The sequence below is a fragment of the Telmatherina bonti genome (genome assembly GCF_933228915.1).
Source record: "Telmatherina bonti genome assembly, chromosome: 18".
Classification (NCBI taxonomy): domain Eukaryota; kingdom Metazoa; phylum Chordata; class Actinopteri; order Atheriniformes; family Telmatherinidae; genus Telmatherina; species Telmatherina bonti.
In genome coordinates this window covers 19,054,736-19,070,100 of record NC_136616.1, presented here as the reverse complement: position 1 = coordinate 19,070,100, position 15,365 = coordinate 19,054,736, and the positions used below count along the sequence as shown (strand labels likewise).

Here is a 15,365-nt window from a genome sequence, read left to right as displayed (position 1 = left end):
AAAAATTGATAACATTAGAGAAGTTAAGGTGGTATGCAGCAAAAACAAATCCAAAACTGCAGGTGAATTTCTGGTAAGACTTACAGTAAATTCCAGCATTGATCCAGTGTAAAAGACTAAACAGGTTCGAGTCTACACTAACTTACAGAATACCTATACTTTATTTGAAAAGCTTAAGTGTAAATTCTTAGTTTGAAGCAGCCATTTCTATTCTGTCATTTCAATTATGAATCTATTGTATTAGTTATTTCTTCCTTACGCATGAGACGTAACAAAAGAAATGGTTTCTTCTGTGTCTTCAATTCATAAGTCTGATTTAAGTGTACCATGTGCAGCTGAGATGGATGTTTGTGCTGAAGCCACACACAACCTGTGTTTGATTGGCCTTGAACAACAACAATAGTGCTTAAATGTCATAAACTATATGTTTCACGTGTGAGCAGATTCTCTTTTTCCCATCTCTTTACCCCAATCAAAAGCTAAAGGTTGCTGGGAGTGACTTTGCATTCATTCCTTTTCATGTCATGTGACTGATTACAAGTTATCAGAGATGTTTTCGTGGTAATGACAGCTTGTCTTTCCAGTCATCACGACAATTACAGCTTAACTGGAGCTTTTCATAGCGCTGCTGACAAGATTCCGACGAAACGCCGAAAGCATGCCTCATCATGTCAAAGACGTGACAGAAAAACACGCAGAGCAACACTTTCCACATGGCTCCAACCTTCCTGCGATCCAGGCAAATAAAAAAGCCAGTTTGAGACTTTTGTGCAACTATTTTGTGCTTTTTTTTCTTGTAGGGGAGGGGTTGGGGGTCTTAAAGGCGGACTGATCTCTACACAGTGCGATCTTTCCACATGTTGCCAGTAGCTGGAACTGCTGAGCACTAGAAGAGCGCAGCGCGCGACGCCGAGAGCGCACGTTAACTTGGAGAAACCACTCCTATAATCTCTAAGAGCTTCGTTTTTATACTTAAAAATTAACCCAATCTCATCTCTTTTTTTTTTTTAGCTTTCTTTTTTTTTTTTTTTTTTTTTAACCTTGTATGAGTATGACTGTTACTCTGGCTGTGACTGATTTGACTTGAACCTTTTTTGAGAAAGCGACATGGAGACGTTTACCATCCACGACGTGCTGATAAATTCCACCGATGTCAACAGGATTTTGTGCAATTTTGGTATTAAAAACATCTCCGAGTGCGAGAACGAAGAGAAACTGTCTCCCGAGCCAAAAGGTAAAGTGGCTTCATCTGTTTGTTTTTGTTTTTTTGGTACACCCTAATATAGTCTGAGATGTTCTTTTCATATTTCCGATATCGAATATGGATTTTAGCCCAATTAAAAAAAAAAAGAAATATATAATTTTGTACTCGAGCTTGTGTCAAATGAGCGACCGCTCTGGGCATTTTTCTTGCGTCAGTGCGCATTACGCGTATGGCTCAGGTCCTCCATGAGGCTAATGTAGTCAGTGCCCACTGGTTGTGCACGGTTAAGTGAACAGAAATGCATTTGTGCACTTTGTGGACACAAAATAGAAAACACAATGTAATCACTTCAGTATATTTTTGAGGATAAAATCCACAGAGGCAACATAGCCTTTAGTGATATTGCAAAGAGATTAAAAAGATTTAAAAAAACAAAACAAAAAAAACGCACAAAACCATACAAAGAATAAGGGAGTTGTACATGACTCACTGTTTTATGAATATTAGATTGATGTTTGCTCAAGGGATGTAAATAAATGTGAAAATGTAGACATGCTCTGCGTGAGAGGGGTGGTGAGATGAATCAGAGGAATTCATAGGTAGGCTCTAAAATGATTTGAGGAGTTCATTTTATATTTATGTATGTGCATCTGTTTGTTTCCTGTCTCTCTCAGATATCAACCAGACAGTCCGGATCGTCCTCTACAGCCTCATCTTCCTCCTCAGTGTCCTGGGCAACAGTCTTATCATCGTCGTCTTGGTGAGAAACCGGCGCATGAGGACTGTTACCAACCTGTTCCTGCTGTCCCTGGCCATCAGTGACCTTATGGTCTCCCTGGTGTGCATTCCCTTCACACTCATCCCCAACCTCATGAAGGATTTCATCTTCGGCATTGGCATATGCAAGCTGGTCATGTACTTCATGGGTATGTGGATAAACTGTACAGAAAATCTTGGATTTGATCTTAATCATGATTTAAATATGTGAAAAGATTGTATTCGAATTTAGTTTAGCAACATAACACTTTAGTTTTCCACACAAAAAACACTTAATATTGTTGTAATGCTGAAAAAAAAAAAAAAAAAATAGCTTTTCTAAAACATTTATATCTGCTCAGGACAAAACATGTTGCTTAGTCTTCAAACCGCAACAGATCTTGGAGATGATTGGCAGGAAACTTGGCATTAACAAAAGAAATGTCAGAGAAAATGATGAAGATGATTATAAAACTCCTTCCAGCAATAATTTAACACTAGAGGGTGGCAAAAAGATGTTGGTTGTTTCTAAAAGTTGGCACAGGGACAAAAAAAGAAAGGGGAAAAAAAGGCAGGTTGTGAAAAGAGAACAAACAGGTTGGACCAGGAAGACAAAACATCAAGAAAAAAGGTAAAAGAAAAAAAAAGAAAAGAAAATGTCTGAAAATAAAAAATGGGCTTTATTGGGCAAAATTAAATGTTTGAGCTGAAAAAGTAGATTTACATTCAAATCTACTCAGAGAAATAAATATTGAAGCACAAAGAGACAAGTATATATAATATAAAAAAGAAAAAAATGGATGTTGTGGGGTTGATGTCAAATAAAAAACCTGAAATTTTTCTCATTTTTTAAAAATTCTGTCTGTCAAAACCGTGTTTGATGATGCTGAGGTTGAAACTGCAGCTTCAGAGGAAAGCTGTTCACATGTTTCTCTCAGGGAGACGTAATCAACCCAATAACATGATCACAGTCTGCATTTCAGTCTGATTGCAAAATTGTGGAGGCAATTGGAAAAAAATTGTCCATGACAAGATGTTGTTCGCCTCCACACAGCAACGTTGGAGTCTGATTGAAGAGGAACCTTTTTATTGACTCAGGAAATCAACACCTCATAGTTTCTATACTATCGTAAAAGTCACAGGAGGTGAAAGAAAAGTACTAATAGTCATGTTTTTTATTCGTGATTCAACAGATTTTTCTTGATAAATCAGAAAAGACAGAAACAATCAGCTGATAAATAGATGTGTTTCTTTCTTTCTTCATGTTTTTATTTACCACATAACATATGGGATTTCTAAATTGTTTGCCAGAGCTCGCAAATAAGTAAAGACTTCATCTGCACGGAGGATTATTTAAGTATTTGCTTTGTTTGTTTTTGTTATTTGATTGCGTTGGTAATTGCCATACACACATCGGAGACAGGATAATTGAAGACATACGAGGCTCTATTGGGCAAGGTTAATTTGCCCGTATGTTCAAATGTAGCTGAAGATTTAATCAGCTTCAGCTAAAACAGTCCTGGTTGAAGGAGATTTGTGAGAGAAAATCAAGACATGTTTGTGGCTGATATTGTTTTATATTTTATTTTTCTTCATATACAGCAACTCCAAGTTCTGGTTTCTGGATCTACATTGGTCCCAGTCATGCCTCAAGAGAAAAGAATGAATGCCACAGAAGGAAATCTGGGTCCCTAAATCAGCATAGTTTCATAGTCTTTCTGCATTTATGTAGGAAAAAAAGAAACAATTTAGCCTGAAGCTGGAAGTTTCATGTCTGCTCTGCTATAATCTGAGGGCAAATATGAAGAAGCAAGAAAATTCTAGCTAAATCAAAGTCAGGTAACTTGTAGAAATTTTTTTTAATAATCCTAACTCTCAGGGACTCTTTGCGTTTTCAGATCAGGTAATGCAACCTTTTGAAGCATTTACCTGGTGAGGCAGGTTTATTTCATACTTTTTATACCTCAGAAATACATTTCGAAGGAATCAAAAAGGCAAACTCCAGCAAATATTGAATGTAACTTGACCTTTATTTGGATAAGCTTCATATGCCCAGGTGTACAGGAATACATAATGAACTTGTATATATTTTACATACCGGTAAACACCATGTTTTTGATCATAAAGCAGCATTATTACAGCATCATCTCACCAACTGCCTGCCAACACCAGATGTGATGAATGCAAAGTTAAACAGCCAGTAATGCTGAAGAAACACTAATAAAGCAACCGATTTGTTTAAAATCAAGTGTATCGATAAAGTGTTAACCTGATTTCCACCAGTAGGTTGGTACAGTACAGATAGGTACGTATTATATTTTGTGTTTCCACAGACAAAAACCAGGAAGGGTATCCAAATGAACATATAAATACCCAGCCCATAAAAAAAGTTAAGTAAAAATTTTTATGAATATGAGGTCTTTATTTGTCCCTTTAACAAAATAAAATAAAATAAAATAAAATAAGTGTACATTTTTTAAGGATAATTGCCATTTATTACCATGTGATAAGTCAAACATTGTATAGTGTAATCTTCTGCTTTCTGGCATCCATTAAGGGGCAGAAGACAAAAATTAGATTTAGTTTTCCACAGGATTTTGAGCAAAGTTTGTACCAGAAAGTGATGCCAAATGTTTTAGAAACTGTATGTACCATATATGTCACACTGGGTTCTTACGGGCTAAACTTGTTCGGGACCCTTTCTCTGAATCCCAGTCATACCAATCTGGCCCAAAAGGGTGAAGTCTGACACATTTCCATCTGTTGAATGATCAAAAGAGTTAATACTTGCAGTGTGACTCATCACTAAAGACAAAGCAGCAATAGCACCATGTTTATTCTGGATTTTTTGTTGTTTAAGCCACAAAACAAGAAGAAAGAACACAGACTGCTAGACGCCCACCATTCTTCTCCTTTGTATTGTATTCTTCTACATTATAAGTCAAGCAAGGCGCTGCATTGCTATGAACTCAAACATTCATTCATTCATTCATTTTCCGAACCGCTTATTCCAATTCAGGGTCGCGGGGAAGCTGGAGCCTATCCCAGCCGGCTTTGGGCGACAGGCAGGGTACACCCTGGACAGCTCGCCAGTCCATCGCAGGGCCTGAACTCAAACAATTAATCTCAATAAATATATATATTTAAAAGACAGCATAGATAAGGACATTCTCACATATCTGTGTTCACCAGGAAAACTAGGAGCACAAAACTTAAAAAGAGAGGAAAAACAGAAAACCCACACCCATAAGAGATGAAATAAAACTGTCATTGTTTTGGTGAAGGACTCATGATGCTGAACGTTTAAATGATTCAAACGTCGTTTTATTAGGAAAAAGGTTCAGGAGGGAATCAGGAACAGGAGTTTGACAACAAACTGGTGACTACTGTGGAGGAGTGAGCTGGCTTTAAAGGGATGTTGACGATTGTGGGCAGGTGTGTGTTCATCTGGAGACGAAGGACTAGCTTAGAGATTGAAGGTAGAGTCCGCAAAGGCAGGGTTTGACAAAAACAAGATGAATAAGACTATGGGTTACTCAGGGTGCTCACCACAAAGTGTGAAAAAGGATCAGTTGGAAACTAAAGTTTTCACACTCACAGGCTGCCATCTTTTGTGAAAATTAAGAATTCGAACCTTTGAGAGAATATTTCTCTTTTTCCAATGGCAAAAAGGACAATAAGTCACACAACCATGATGTGGTGGGTGGAGGATTAGGGCTCTTCCACTGGAACAAAATCCTCCTGCGGGCTATAAATGAGGCAAAAACATCTGACTTTATCTTTGTCAGGCCAGATGGAACAGAGGGTGCCTCAAAAATGGCTGACAATGGATAGTGGTCTTGCTTGAAATTGAGGCTTCACCTTGTATTATAAAAAGCCAATGTTTAGCCAATATCGGGCAAGAGAAGAATGTATGGGTGCAGTCTGCTGGATACGAGCCACGTCCGTCGCAGGCGTGGCTCGTTCCAGGGAAAAGCTTACTGAGCTGAGCTTAGTAGAAACCTTAAACTGAATTAAGTTTAGTCGGGGACATGAGGAAGTAGAGTGACCCTCCTCCCAGAGCTCACACATCGTCAAGCTTTTGGACTGGATTAAAACACAAATATCATTGGTTGTTTTCTTTTACAAATTTTGCTTTGATTCATACATCAGACCAGTTTTGTTACTTCCTGATATACAGACCCTGTTTTTAAAAACAGAGTTTGGATATGATGTGCCTGTATCTGTGACCCCCATTACTTTCCTTCATCAGTAGCAGCTACATTGTTTGTACTGAATACTATATTGCTATGGCCTTTCAAGCTGCTGCATTTGGAAGAGACTGAGCACTAAAGCTGCACACTGGTGCATGACCTCCCAATAAAGCTGTTTTATGTCAGTGTATTTTGTTCTGAACCTGAATTCAAAAACCCAACTTAAGTCAATAATATGTTTAAGATAGTTTGTGAGATAAATATAGAACAGAGTACGGAACTATCTTTGTTAACAAGCGCGGTCATTCAATCTGACAACGTTTTTCATATTTACCCTCCGATAATTAAATTGTCTGCTTCAAAGACGTGTGTCTTTATTCTGGATGAGTCTGTCCTCGTGATGAGGTCCGCTCGGCTTGTTTGCACTCGAATACACCAGCAAAACCTGCATAAATGAAAGCCAAGCATCGATTAAAATAAGGAAATCAAGTGTAAAAGTGAATTCAGTGGTTTATCCAGATCTGGATGAAGGCTGCGTTTTTCCACTGCCCTTCTCATCAACCTCCGAAAATAGACTCGGTTGCTTCTGAAAACTGGAAATGGCTTTTCATGTGTAGACATGTGCACTAAAAGAAGACGAAAACAGAGAAGAAGGCACATCCAAGAACATGAATGAAAAAGTAAGCTTACATGGCTGTTTCACAAACTATATCTTCACAGATCTGTCTTGATATCTTGATAGCTGATTGGTATGAAAACCCCAGCAGCGAGGGGCTTTCCTGATTGGACTTTCGCCATAAGAAAAATCCAATTTTGACTGTTATTAAAGCCTTTCGACTCCCTCTTGTACAGCAGGAAGCAAAGTAATTTTCCCCTCTGAGTTGGGGTTGTTCATCTGTTGCCTGCAGACACACTGAAGGAGTTCCTCTACTGTCAGTATTGCAAAGACAACCACAATATCACAGACATTTGGACTTGAAACGGGACAAGCACAGGGGCATTAGTGAGACCACTAAGTATAGAAATGTTCTAAAACAAACCTTTGTGCACAGGTGCAGAAACTCGTACATTAGCAGAATGAAATTAAGTATTTGTTTATATATTAAGAACAATATTTATATAGAAGTGATATTAAATGGGACGTTTTCCTACATCCTGCAGCTTTAATATGTAGTATGCTGGCAAAACAGATACCTGTGCATTGTTTTTTAGCCAAAGTCTGGACAAATTCCCTCTCTTGACATGCATTTAAAGATAAATCATACTGATAAAAGTGGACCTCTTTATAAAGCCTCTCTTCAATTCAGCTTCATGTCAGTTTCATAGCTGCTGGCCTTGTGGCAATGACCAGGTCACCTTGTTAAAGCATATGAAGGGTACACAAATGTCTACACAGAGCCTGTCAGGACTTCAGCAAAAGTAAACTGTTTCCTTTTCCCCTTCCAACCACAAACCAGATTATTTTCTAATTTATTATCTAGATGAATTTTTTAAAATAACTAAGTAATTTACAATCCCACAGGACCAGAAAGCTCAAGAAATAGCAGACTAATTTCTACAGAAAAGAAAAAAAGCCTTTTATTTATTTATTTTTTATTTCACTAACAGATACAAAGTTATTTAAATCATTTGCAGACAGATAGTTTTTCCAATTCTATCCACCTGTATCTGTGTTTCACCACTTTACAAAACCTTGAAAGAGGCAGTCCAGGAAAACCTCCAGCAGAGCCAGATTCAGGAGAAGTGGATTGAGTTCAATGGTTTGGGGTGGAGAGGATATGACAGGGTGGTCAACAGCACCACAACTCTAACCCAAGTATACCGTCTGTGAAAGATAAAGATGAAACACAAGCTTAATAATAATAATAATAATAATAATAATAATAATAATAATAATAATATAATAATAATAATAATAATAATAATAATAATAATAATAATAATAATAATAATAATAACTGTTTCATATTTCAGATACAGGGAAAAAAAGAGTCAAGACAGAACAAAGAAGGACACGTTATAATTTTGTCCCCCAGTCTTAGCAGTCTTAGCAGTCTTAGCATATAGCAAGCTAAAGGTCACCCAGGCCAGTCAAGGAACAAACTATACAATTTATATAAAAGGAAAGTTTGTAGACTAATCTTACAAATAGATGGTGTGTCTGCTTCCCAAACTGGGCCTGGATCCCAGTCTACTCGTGAAAACTACTTTTTGGAAAGATCTTTAAAACAGAAAAGTTATGGAAAGCTTTCTATCTGAGGACAGTTCCAGTAGCACCATTGTTCCAAGAACTGATCCATTCCAAGTCAAACACCAAATGATAAACCTTTGCACATATTTTTCCTCCTCATTAATTACCCACGCGTTTAAATCTGTTTTCATAATTTCCTTTCACTGTTCTATTCATTGTCAGACATGTGATTGAAATTTTCCACACAGACAGCTTGACAGGAGACGAGTCAATGCATTCAGTGATGCGACTAAGGTCTTCCATCACTTTAGTGTCCCTGTTATTCTCGTAACTTCTCCATCCCTGACTTGTACTTCTCAAAAAGCCTCTGCTGGGACCTTTGCAACAAGGTGATGTCATTACAGATGATGCACTGAATACCAATATTTCATTTTTATCCAATTAGAGACCAGCTCGGAAATCTGATTTTAATTTCCCGTCCTCACTTCCTGTTGCCCCATTTAGCAGTACATGGAGATCAGAGCACTGTCTTCGGGGATTACTGCATCATTTGTCCTTGTGTTTGTCTGTTTATGTCACCATTCGTCAGACCATGTACAGAAATCATTTCAGTATATTTATAGATCTTCTTGTTATTGTTACAGAGTGTGTTAACACTGATCAGACGGGGCCAGGATGTGCTCTGTTGTTACTCAGTAGTTAAATTTAATGTGACAAAACATTATAGTGCCAAATCACCAAAAACATTACACTAGACATGTTTTGAGGATGTCTGAGAGTCAAAAAAAGATTAATGATTAATAAAGTTGGATTAATACCATTGTACCTGAAATTATTGAACAAAATCTATATAAAGTGCTTATTAGTTAACGTGACTTTTTACATGCTATTTTTTTCCCCAGTTCCCCCACTCATTTTGCATTTAATGATAAATAAAGTAGGAATTATACCACTGTTTTGTGTTTCCATTTAACATTAAGCTACAAAAATGGAAGTGGTTAGCTTAGCTTAGAAATTAGCCAGGTACTGTTTAAAGGTAAGGTTGCACATTTACGGTTTTACTAGCTAACAATTGATATCCTGTTCATTAAACTTGTGAATCAAAAGTGTTTAAACTTCAAACTTTTTACACATTAGCTTGTCCTTGCTTCAGTTTTTATTGGAGATGAAAAATTAAGTAGTCAAATTGTTCCTGAAATTATTGAACAAAATCTATATAAAGTGCTTATTAGTTAACGTGACAGCTGTTTTATGGTACTTTTTACATGCTATTTTTTTCCCCAGTTCCCCCACTCATTTTGCATTTAATGATAAATAAAGTAGGAATTATACCACTGTTTTGTGTTTCCATTTAACATTAAGCTACAAAAAATGGAAGTGGCTAGCTTAGCTTAAAAGTTAGCCAGGCACTGTTTAAAGGTAAGGTTGCACATTTACAGTTTTACTAGCTAACAATTGATATCCTATTTATTAAACTTGTGAATCAAAAGTGTTTAAACTTCAGACTTTTTACACATTAACTTGTGTTTGCTTCTGTTTTATTGGAGAAAAAAAAATCAAATTGTTCCTGAATTATCAGACAAAATCTACATGAAGTGCTTATTAGTAACAGCTGTTCTGTGGTACTTTTTACATGCTATTTTTTACCCCAGTTTTCCCAATCATTTTGCCAAGCTAATACCCAATTAGCAAAGAGTGTTTGTCCTAAACATGGCCCAAATCTGCATTTTTATTTGGTCTTTGGGCCATGCTCAGTTCTCCCAACACTCATTTCAGCCCATGCCATTACCCAAGTTAGGCCCTGACCTTTGAGTCACAGCTGGCCCAGGTAATGCTTATACTGTATGTACCTTAACTGAAGCATAAATGCCTAAATTAGTCTAAATATGTCTGTAATCTTTGTTATAATCTGGCTGTAGCATCATTGACTATGACAGCTATAAAGTGCAGCAAAACAGTAAATATAGTTGTTTAAAACCTGACGTTGATTAGCTTTGTACACTGTTATGCATTCGTTTAATTTTACCCTGTAAATACTGTGTCCATGCAGACCACATCCCCAAGCATAGACATGTTTGGAAGTACTGAAGCCCCTTCAGCAAGTATTTAGAGAATTTGAACAACTCTTTCATGGCTGCTACTCAGATACCTGGGTCATTTCACAGAGGAATATTCCAAAGCAAAAAAAAAAAAAAAAAAAAAAAAAACTAAAGCAAGTTAATGTTCTTTGTAGTTACAGCTACAGTAATCTAAACTTGTCTGCATCTTTTGTCTTATTCTTTGCTTGCATTTTTGGAATGAAATCTAATAAAGGTTTGAACAGCCAGTGTTAAGGATTGGCTTTAAAGACAGGAAAAAGAAACAATCTTCTGGGGCTCAGCCAATAGGAACTTAATGCTGGGTTTTCTGCTCTCTGCAGGGGTCTCAGTAAGTGTGTCTACCTTCAACCTGGTGGCCATCTCCCTGGAGCGCTACAGTGCCATCTGTAACCCGTTGACTTCCAGGACGTGGCAGACTAAATCTCATGCTGCGAAGGTCATCACCGCCACCTGGGTAGCATCCTTCATACTGATGCTGCCCTACCCCATTTCCAGCACTCTGAAGCCCTTCACCCGCCTCAACAACAGCACCGGACACATGTGCCGCCTGGTGTGGCCAAACAATGTCATTCATCAGTCCTGGTGTGCAAGTTCTTTTAAAATTTTTACACAAAGATTTTCTCACACAATCACAGTTGCTGTTCATTTGATCAGTTTGTCAAGTCAAGCATTTAAAAAAAAAATCGCATTCAAAATATTTGAAGCAGCAATTCACAGCCAGAAGATTGGATGTAGAGTTTATTTTAATAACCTTGAATTAATGCTTATTTTTATTCATTTTTTTACCCCTCTAAATATGTCTGAAATATTGTAGGTATGTGTCTCTGCTGCTGCTGCTCTTTCTGATCCCTGGCATCGTGATGATGACAGCCTACGGACTCATCTCCTTGGAGCTTTACCGTGGTATCAAATTTGAGCTGTCCAACAGGAAATCTAGCAGAGGTATGAAAGCTATAGAGCAAACCAGCCACAAATTTGTACTTTCTTATTAGAAGTCAACACAACACTATATTGCTCAAATGCATGTCAAGTGCATTACACTACTCACAAAAAGTTAGGGATATTTGGCTTTCAGGTGAAATTTATGGAAAATGCAATATGTTCATGCTACAGTGATATAATATCATAAAAGTAAGACATTTAAGTAGAAGGATGCACTACTGATTTCCTCATCAAAAAATTAATTCAACACAAAAGGTAACAACAATGGTAGTTACACTACAACAAAAATTTGAACGTCTCAATATCTTGTCATGTGCCCTTGAGCATCAATTACAGCTTGACAACGACGTCTCATGCTGTTCACAAGGCAACTTATTGCCTGCTGAGGCATGGCATCCCACTCTTCTTGAAGGGCAGCCCTCAGGTCATTGAGGTTCTGGGGTGCAGGGTCTCGAGCCTCTACACGACGGCTCAGCTGATCCCACAGGTTTTCAATGGGATTCAGGTCTGGAGAGAGTGCAGGCCATTCCATTTGAGGTACCCTGATTGGTACGTTCCCTGATGATGCGGCCTCGATGAGCAGGAGCATTGTCGTCCATGAAGATGAAATTAGGCCTCTGCTGTTCATGTAGGGGCACAATCACTGGATTAATGATGTTATTCAGGTAGTATGGGCTTGTCACTGTACCACTCACAAAGTGTAGGGCAGTTCTGTACCAAGTGGACACCCCTGCCCACACTGTAACACCGCCACCACCAAAAGCTCGCCTGGTGACAACAGTGGCTGATGCATAGCGCTCTCCCTGACGTCTCCAACATCGTTGCCGGCCATCATTTCTGCTCAGTGTGAATCGACTTTCATCAGAGAACAGCACTGAGGCCCACTGGTTCCTCGTCCAGCGTAAACGCTCCCTGGCCCATGCAAGACGATGATGCCTGTGCCTGGTGGTGTGGTCAGGTACCCGTGCAGGTCGTCTAGCACGTAGACCACGCTGATGGAAACTGTTTCGAATGGTCTGACGTGACACTTGGGTGCCTCTCACCTCTCTTAAACGTGCCTGGAGTTGAGTGGCATTCACCATCCGGTTTCTCAGGGCAGTGTTCACAATGTAGCGGTCATCAGCACAGGATGTGGCCAAAGGACGTCCACTTCTAGGCCTTTCTGTGACTCTTCCAGTCTCTCCATATCTCTGTTGCAACCTGCTGATGACACTCTGTGACACTCCAAGCTCAGTGGCCACTTCTGTCTGAGAACGTCCTGTTTGAAGCATCGCAATGGCAAGGGACTGTTGTTCCATTGTTAGGTGTCGTCTTGGTCTCATGATGTCAAAATGTGAACAGCATGATGAGGACAACTGTTTAAACACCAGCTCTAATTGAACCAGGACATTTATTGGTCAATTCAAGGATCACACACCTGCCGTGATTTTTGCCGTTAAGCTCCTTGTTAGAGAACAGCAACTTGTGCAAAATTTATTGAAACATTTAACAGTTGGACATGTGCATTTAAAAGCTTAGAAAAGATCACATTAAGTTCACCTGTACAGGTTTGAATGCATTTTAGGCTTGTTGTGAAATTTCACCCAAAAGCTGAATATCCCTAACTTTTTGTGAAGAGTGTATATTAGAACTATTTCTGGCAGTGGAGTCATACACATATGATGCCAGATAAACATAGAAATGCACTTTTCCACTTTTCATTTCATATTTTCATCCCCAAAGACAGGCAAGCCAGCACTGGCAGTATCAAGCCAGGCGACAGTGATGGCTGCTATCTACAGCCATCTAAAAGGAAGAGCTTGACAGCGACTACAAGCAACAGTACGAACTCCAGCAGCCACCCTTCAGTGGGGCGAGTGTGTAGCAATAGCTCCACGTCCAACCTGATGGCCAAGAAGCGTGTGATTCGCATGCTCTTGGTCATCGTCTTCCTCTTCTTCCTGTGCTGGACTCCCATCTTCGTTGTGAACGCTTGGCAGGCTTTCGACCGGCGCTCGGCCTATCGCCTCACAGGCGCTCCCATCTCTTTCATCCACCTGTTGTCCTACACTTCGGCTTGCGTCAACCCCATCATTTACTGCTTCATGAACAAGCGCTTCCGCCAGGGCATGTTATCCACTTTCAGTTGCTGCAGCTGCTTCAGGAGGAGCAGCATAAGGAGCAGCAGCTCAGGGAGGTCAGCTGGAAGCAGGATTACTACGGGGGAAGCGGGAAGATCAAGATCAGGGCCGAAAACCCAAGAGGAGAATGGTCATACTGCTCCAAGTGGAGCCAGCACACGCTTCACCTACAGTGGCATCCGTGCATCTGCCTGGAGTGAACTGACGTAACTTGTAGTGATATGTCTGCGTGTTGGAGTGGTAGTCGTCGTGCAGACACATGAAGGGAATCCGTGGTATGTTGTACAGCCAATACAGTACTTATATGAAGTAGTTTATGAGCAGCTATGTTGCTTTCACTCAGTGTGACATGACTGTGGAACGGTGCTGTTGCACATGAAACATGCCTGAACTTTCGTCTGTAGGCAACAAATTGATGTCTGATACACAGCTTCAGGGACCAAAAGTCTGACATGAAGCCATCTAAAGCAGGAAACCACTTTAGATTTTATTTTCCATGTACTCCCTTTTCACATATTTCAAAACACAGCTAAACGATACAGCCACCAGGTAATATGACAACTAATCCAATTTTAAAACTGCAATTAATTTACAAAATTTCTGACTTGTTATCTAATTGAAAGTTCACATCATAGCTTATAACTTCTTATACCATGGTCTGGGTGAATATAGACCATGGTAAAAGAATATAGCTTCGTGTCGGACGGTTCACGCCCCCGCGTCGTCCATTAATTTCTAATAATGGACACCTCGTCAGGCATTATCCCTTACATAACTTGGCTTTACTTCATGTTGTCCTTAAATATAAATACATTTTACTGGACTTGGGGTGGAAAAAAAAAGAGAAAGAAATGCTGTCTACATAAAGGACAAGAAGTAGGGAGCAATGCTAGCTAATTAGCAATACTGTCCACATTTCTTTCCTTGTCTTAAGTTCATATTCATAAGTTATGACAATATTGACTTTTTTGTTTATATATTTAAGTGTATTATTCCAACTGTGGTGGGATGATACCATTAGAAAGAGGCTGTATTTACTCTCCAGTAATGAAGACAAACAGAAGACCTGAATGTGCGTAATTTAGCGATTAGCATGATAAGCAAAGGAGTATTGAGGAGCTAGCTGGTTCAGTCCAGTATCCAGAAGAACCAGTTTAAAGTGCTGTCAACACTAAAAGAAGCTTAATTAACATTTTCTTTGTACACACTACCAGTTAAAAGTTTGGACACGTTTTCCTATTTATATTTGTTGCTAGACAGTCAACTTTGATGCAAAAACTCAATCCCCCCCACTTTTCACTTATTCATGAAGCTACTACCAGTAAAACTCTGAACATATCACTTATATTAGTATATAGGTGAGGCTAACTGAAAACTAAGAGGTCATATTCAGAGAAACAAATTCAGCTATTGTGTTGATCATTTTTTGAGTTTTCAACATACAGTTCGTGGTATTCTCATGTCATCTTATATCTCTTTCGCTGTGATAGCCACACTGAGATGTTATTGTGCCAAGTACATTTAAAACACCCCCTCCTCGTTCAAATAATCCTTGACCCTTTGTATGTGTACCTGAGGCACTTTGAAACTGGAGGGGCCTTATCGAATTGTGGGATTTTAAACACCTGCATCCTCTCTCCAGAGTGATTTCCTGCCATTACCCATGTGATTTCATGGATTTGTCCTGTCAAATATAGCAGCATTGATGTAGCAACACTTTGTTTTCTTTGGATTTTTATGTGTTTCTGTTGTAGCTTTGATGTTGCTCTGTAAAAAGCATGTTGTTGTGCTACGTGGTGATATTCTGTGCCCATTTTAGGCACATAATTGAATGTATAAACCCAATCCCAGTGGATTTAC

At 39.0% G+C, this 15,365-nt stretch overlaps 1 protein-coding gene across 1 annotated transcript; it reads left to right on the top strand.

The window, feature by feature from the left end:
* Positions 1 to 969: 969 nt before the first annotated feature.
* Positions 970 to 14,229, top strand: cckar (cholecystokinin A receptor). Its single transcript, XM_079257657.1, has 5 exons — positions 970 to 1,234; positions 1,879 to 2,130; positions 10,764 to 11,025; positions 11,258 to 11,385; positions 13,108 to 14,229. Exons 1-5 carry the CDS (start codon positions 1,108 to 1,110, stop codon positions 13,713 to 13,715), a joined length of 1,377 nt encoding a protein of 458 aa, XP_079113783.1. The 5' UTR covers positions 970 to 1,107; the 3' UTR covers positions 13,716 to 14,229.
* Positions 14,230 to 15,365: the final 1,136 nt, after the last annotated feature.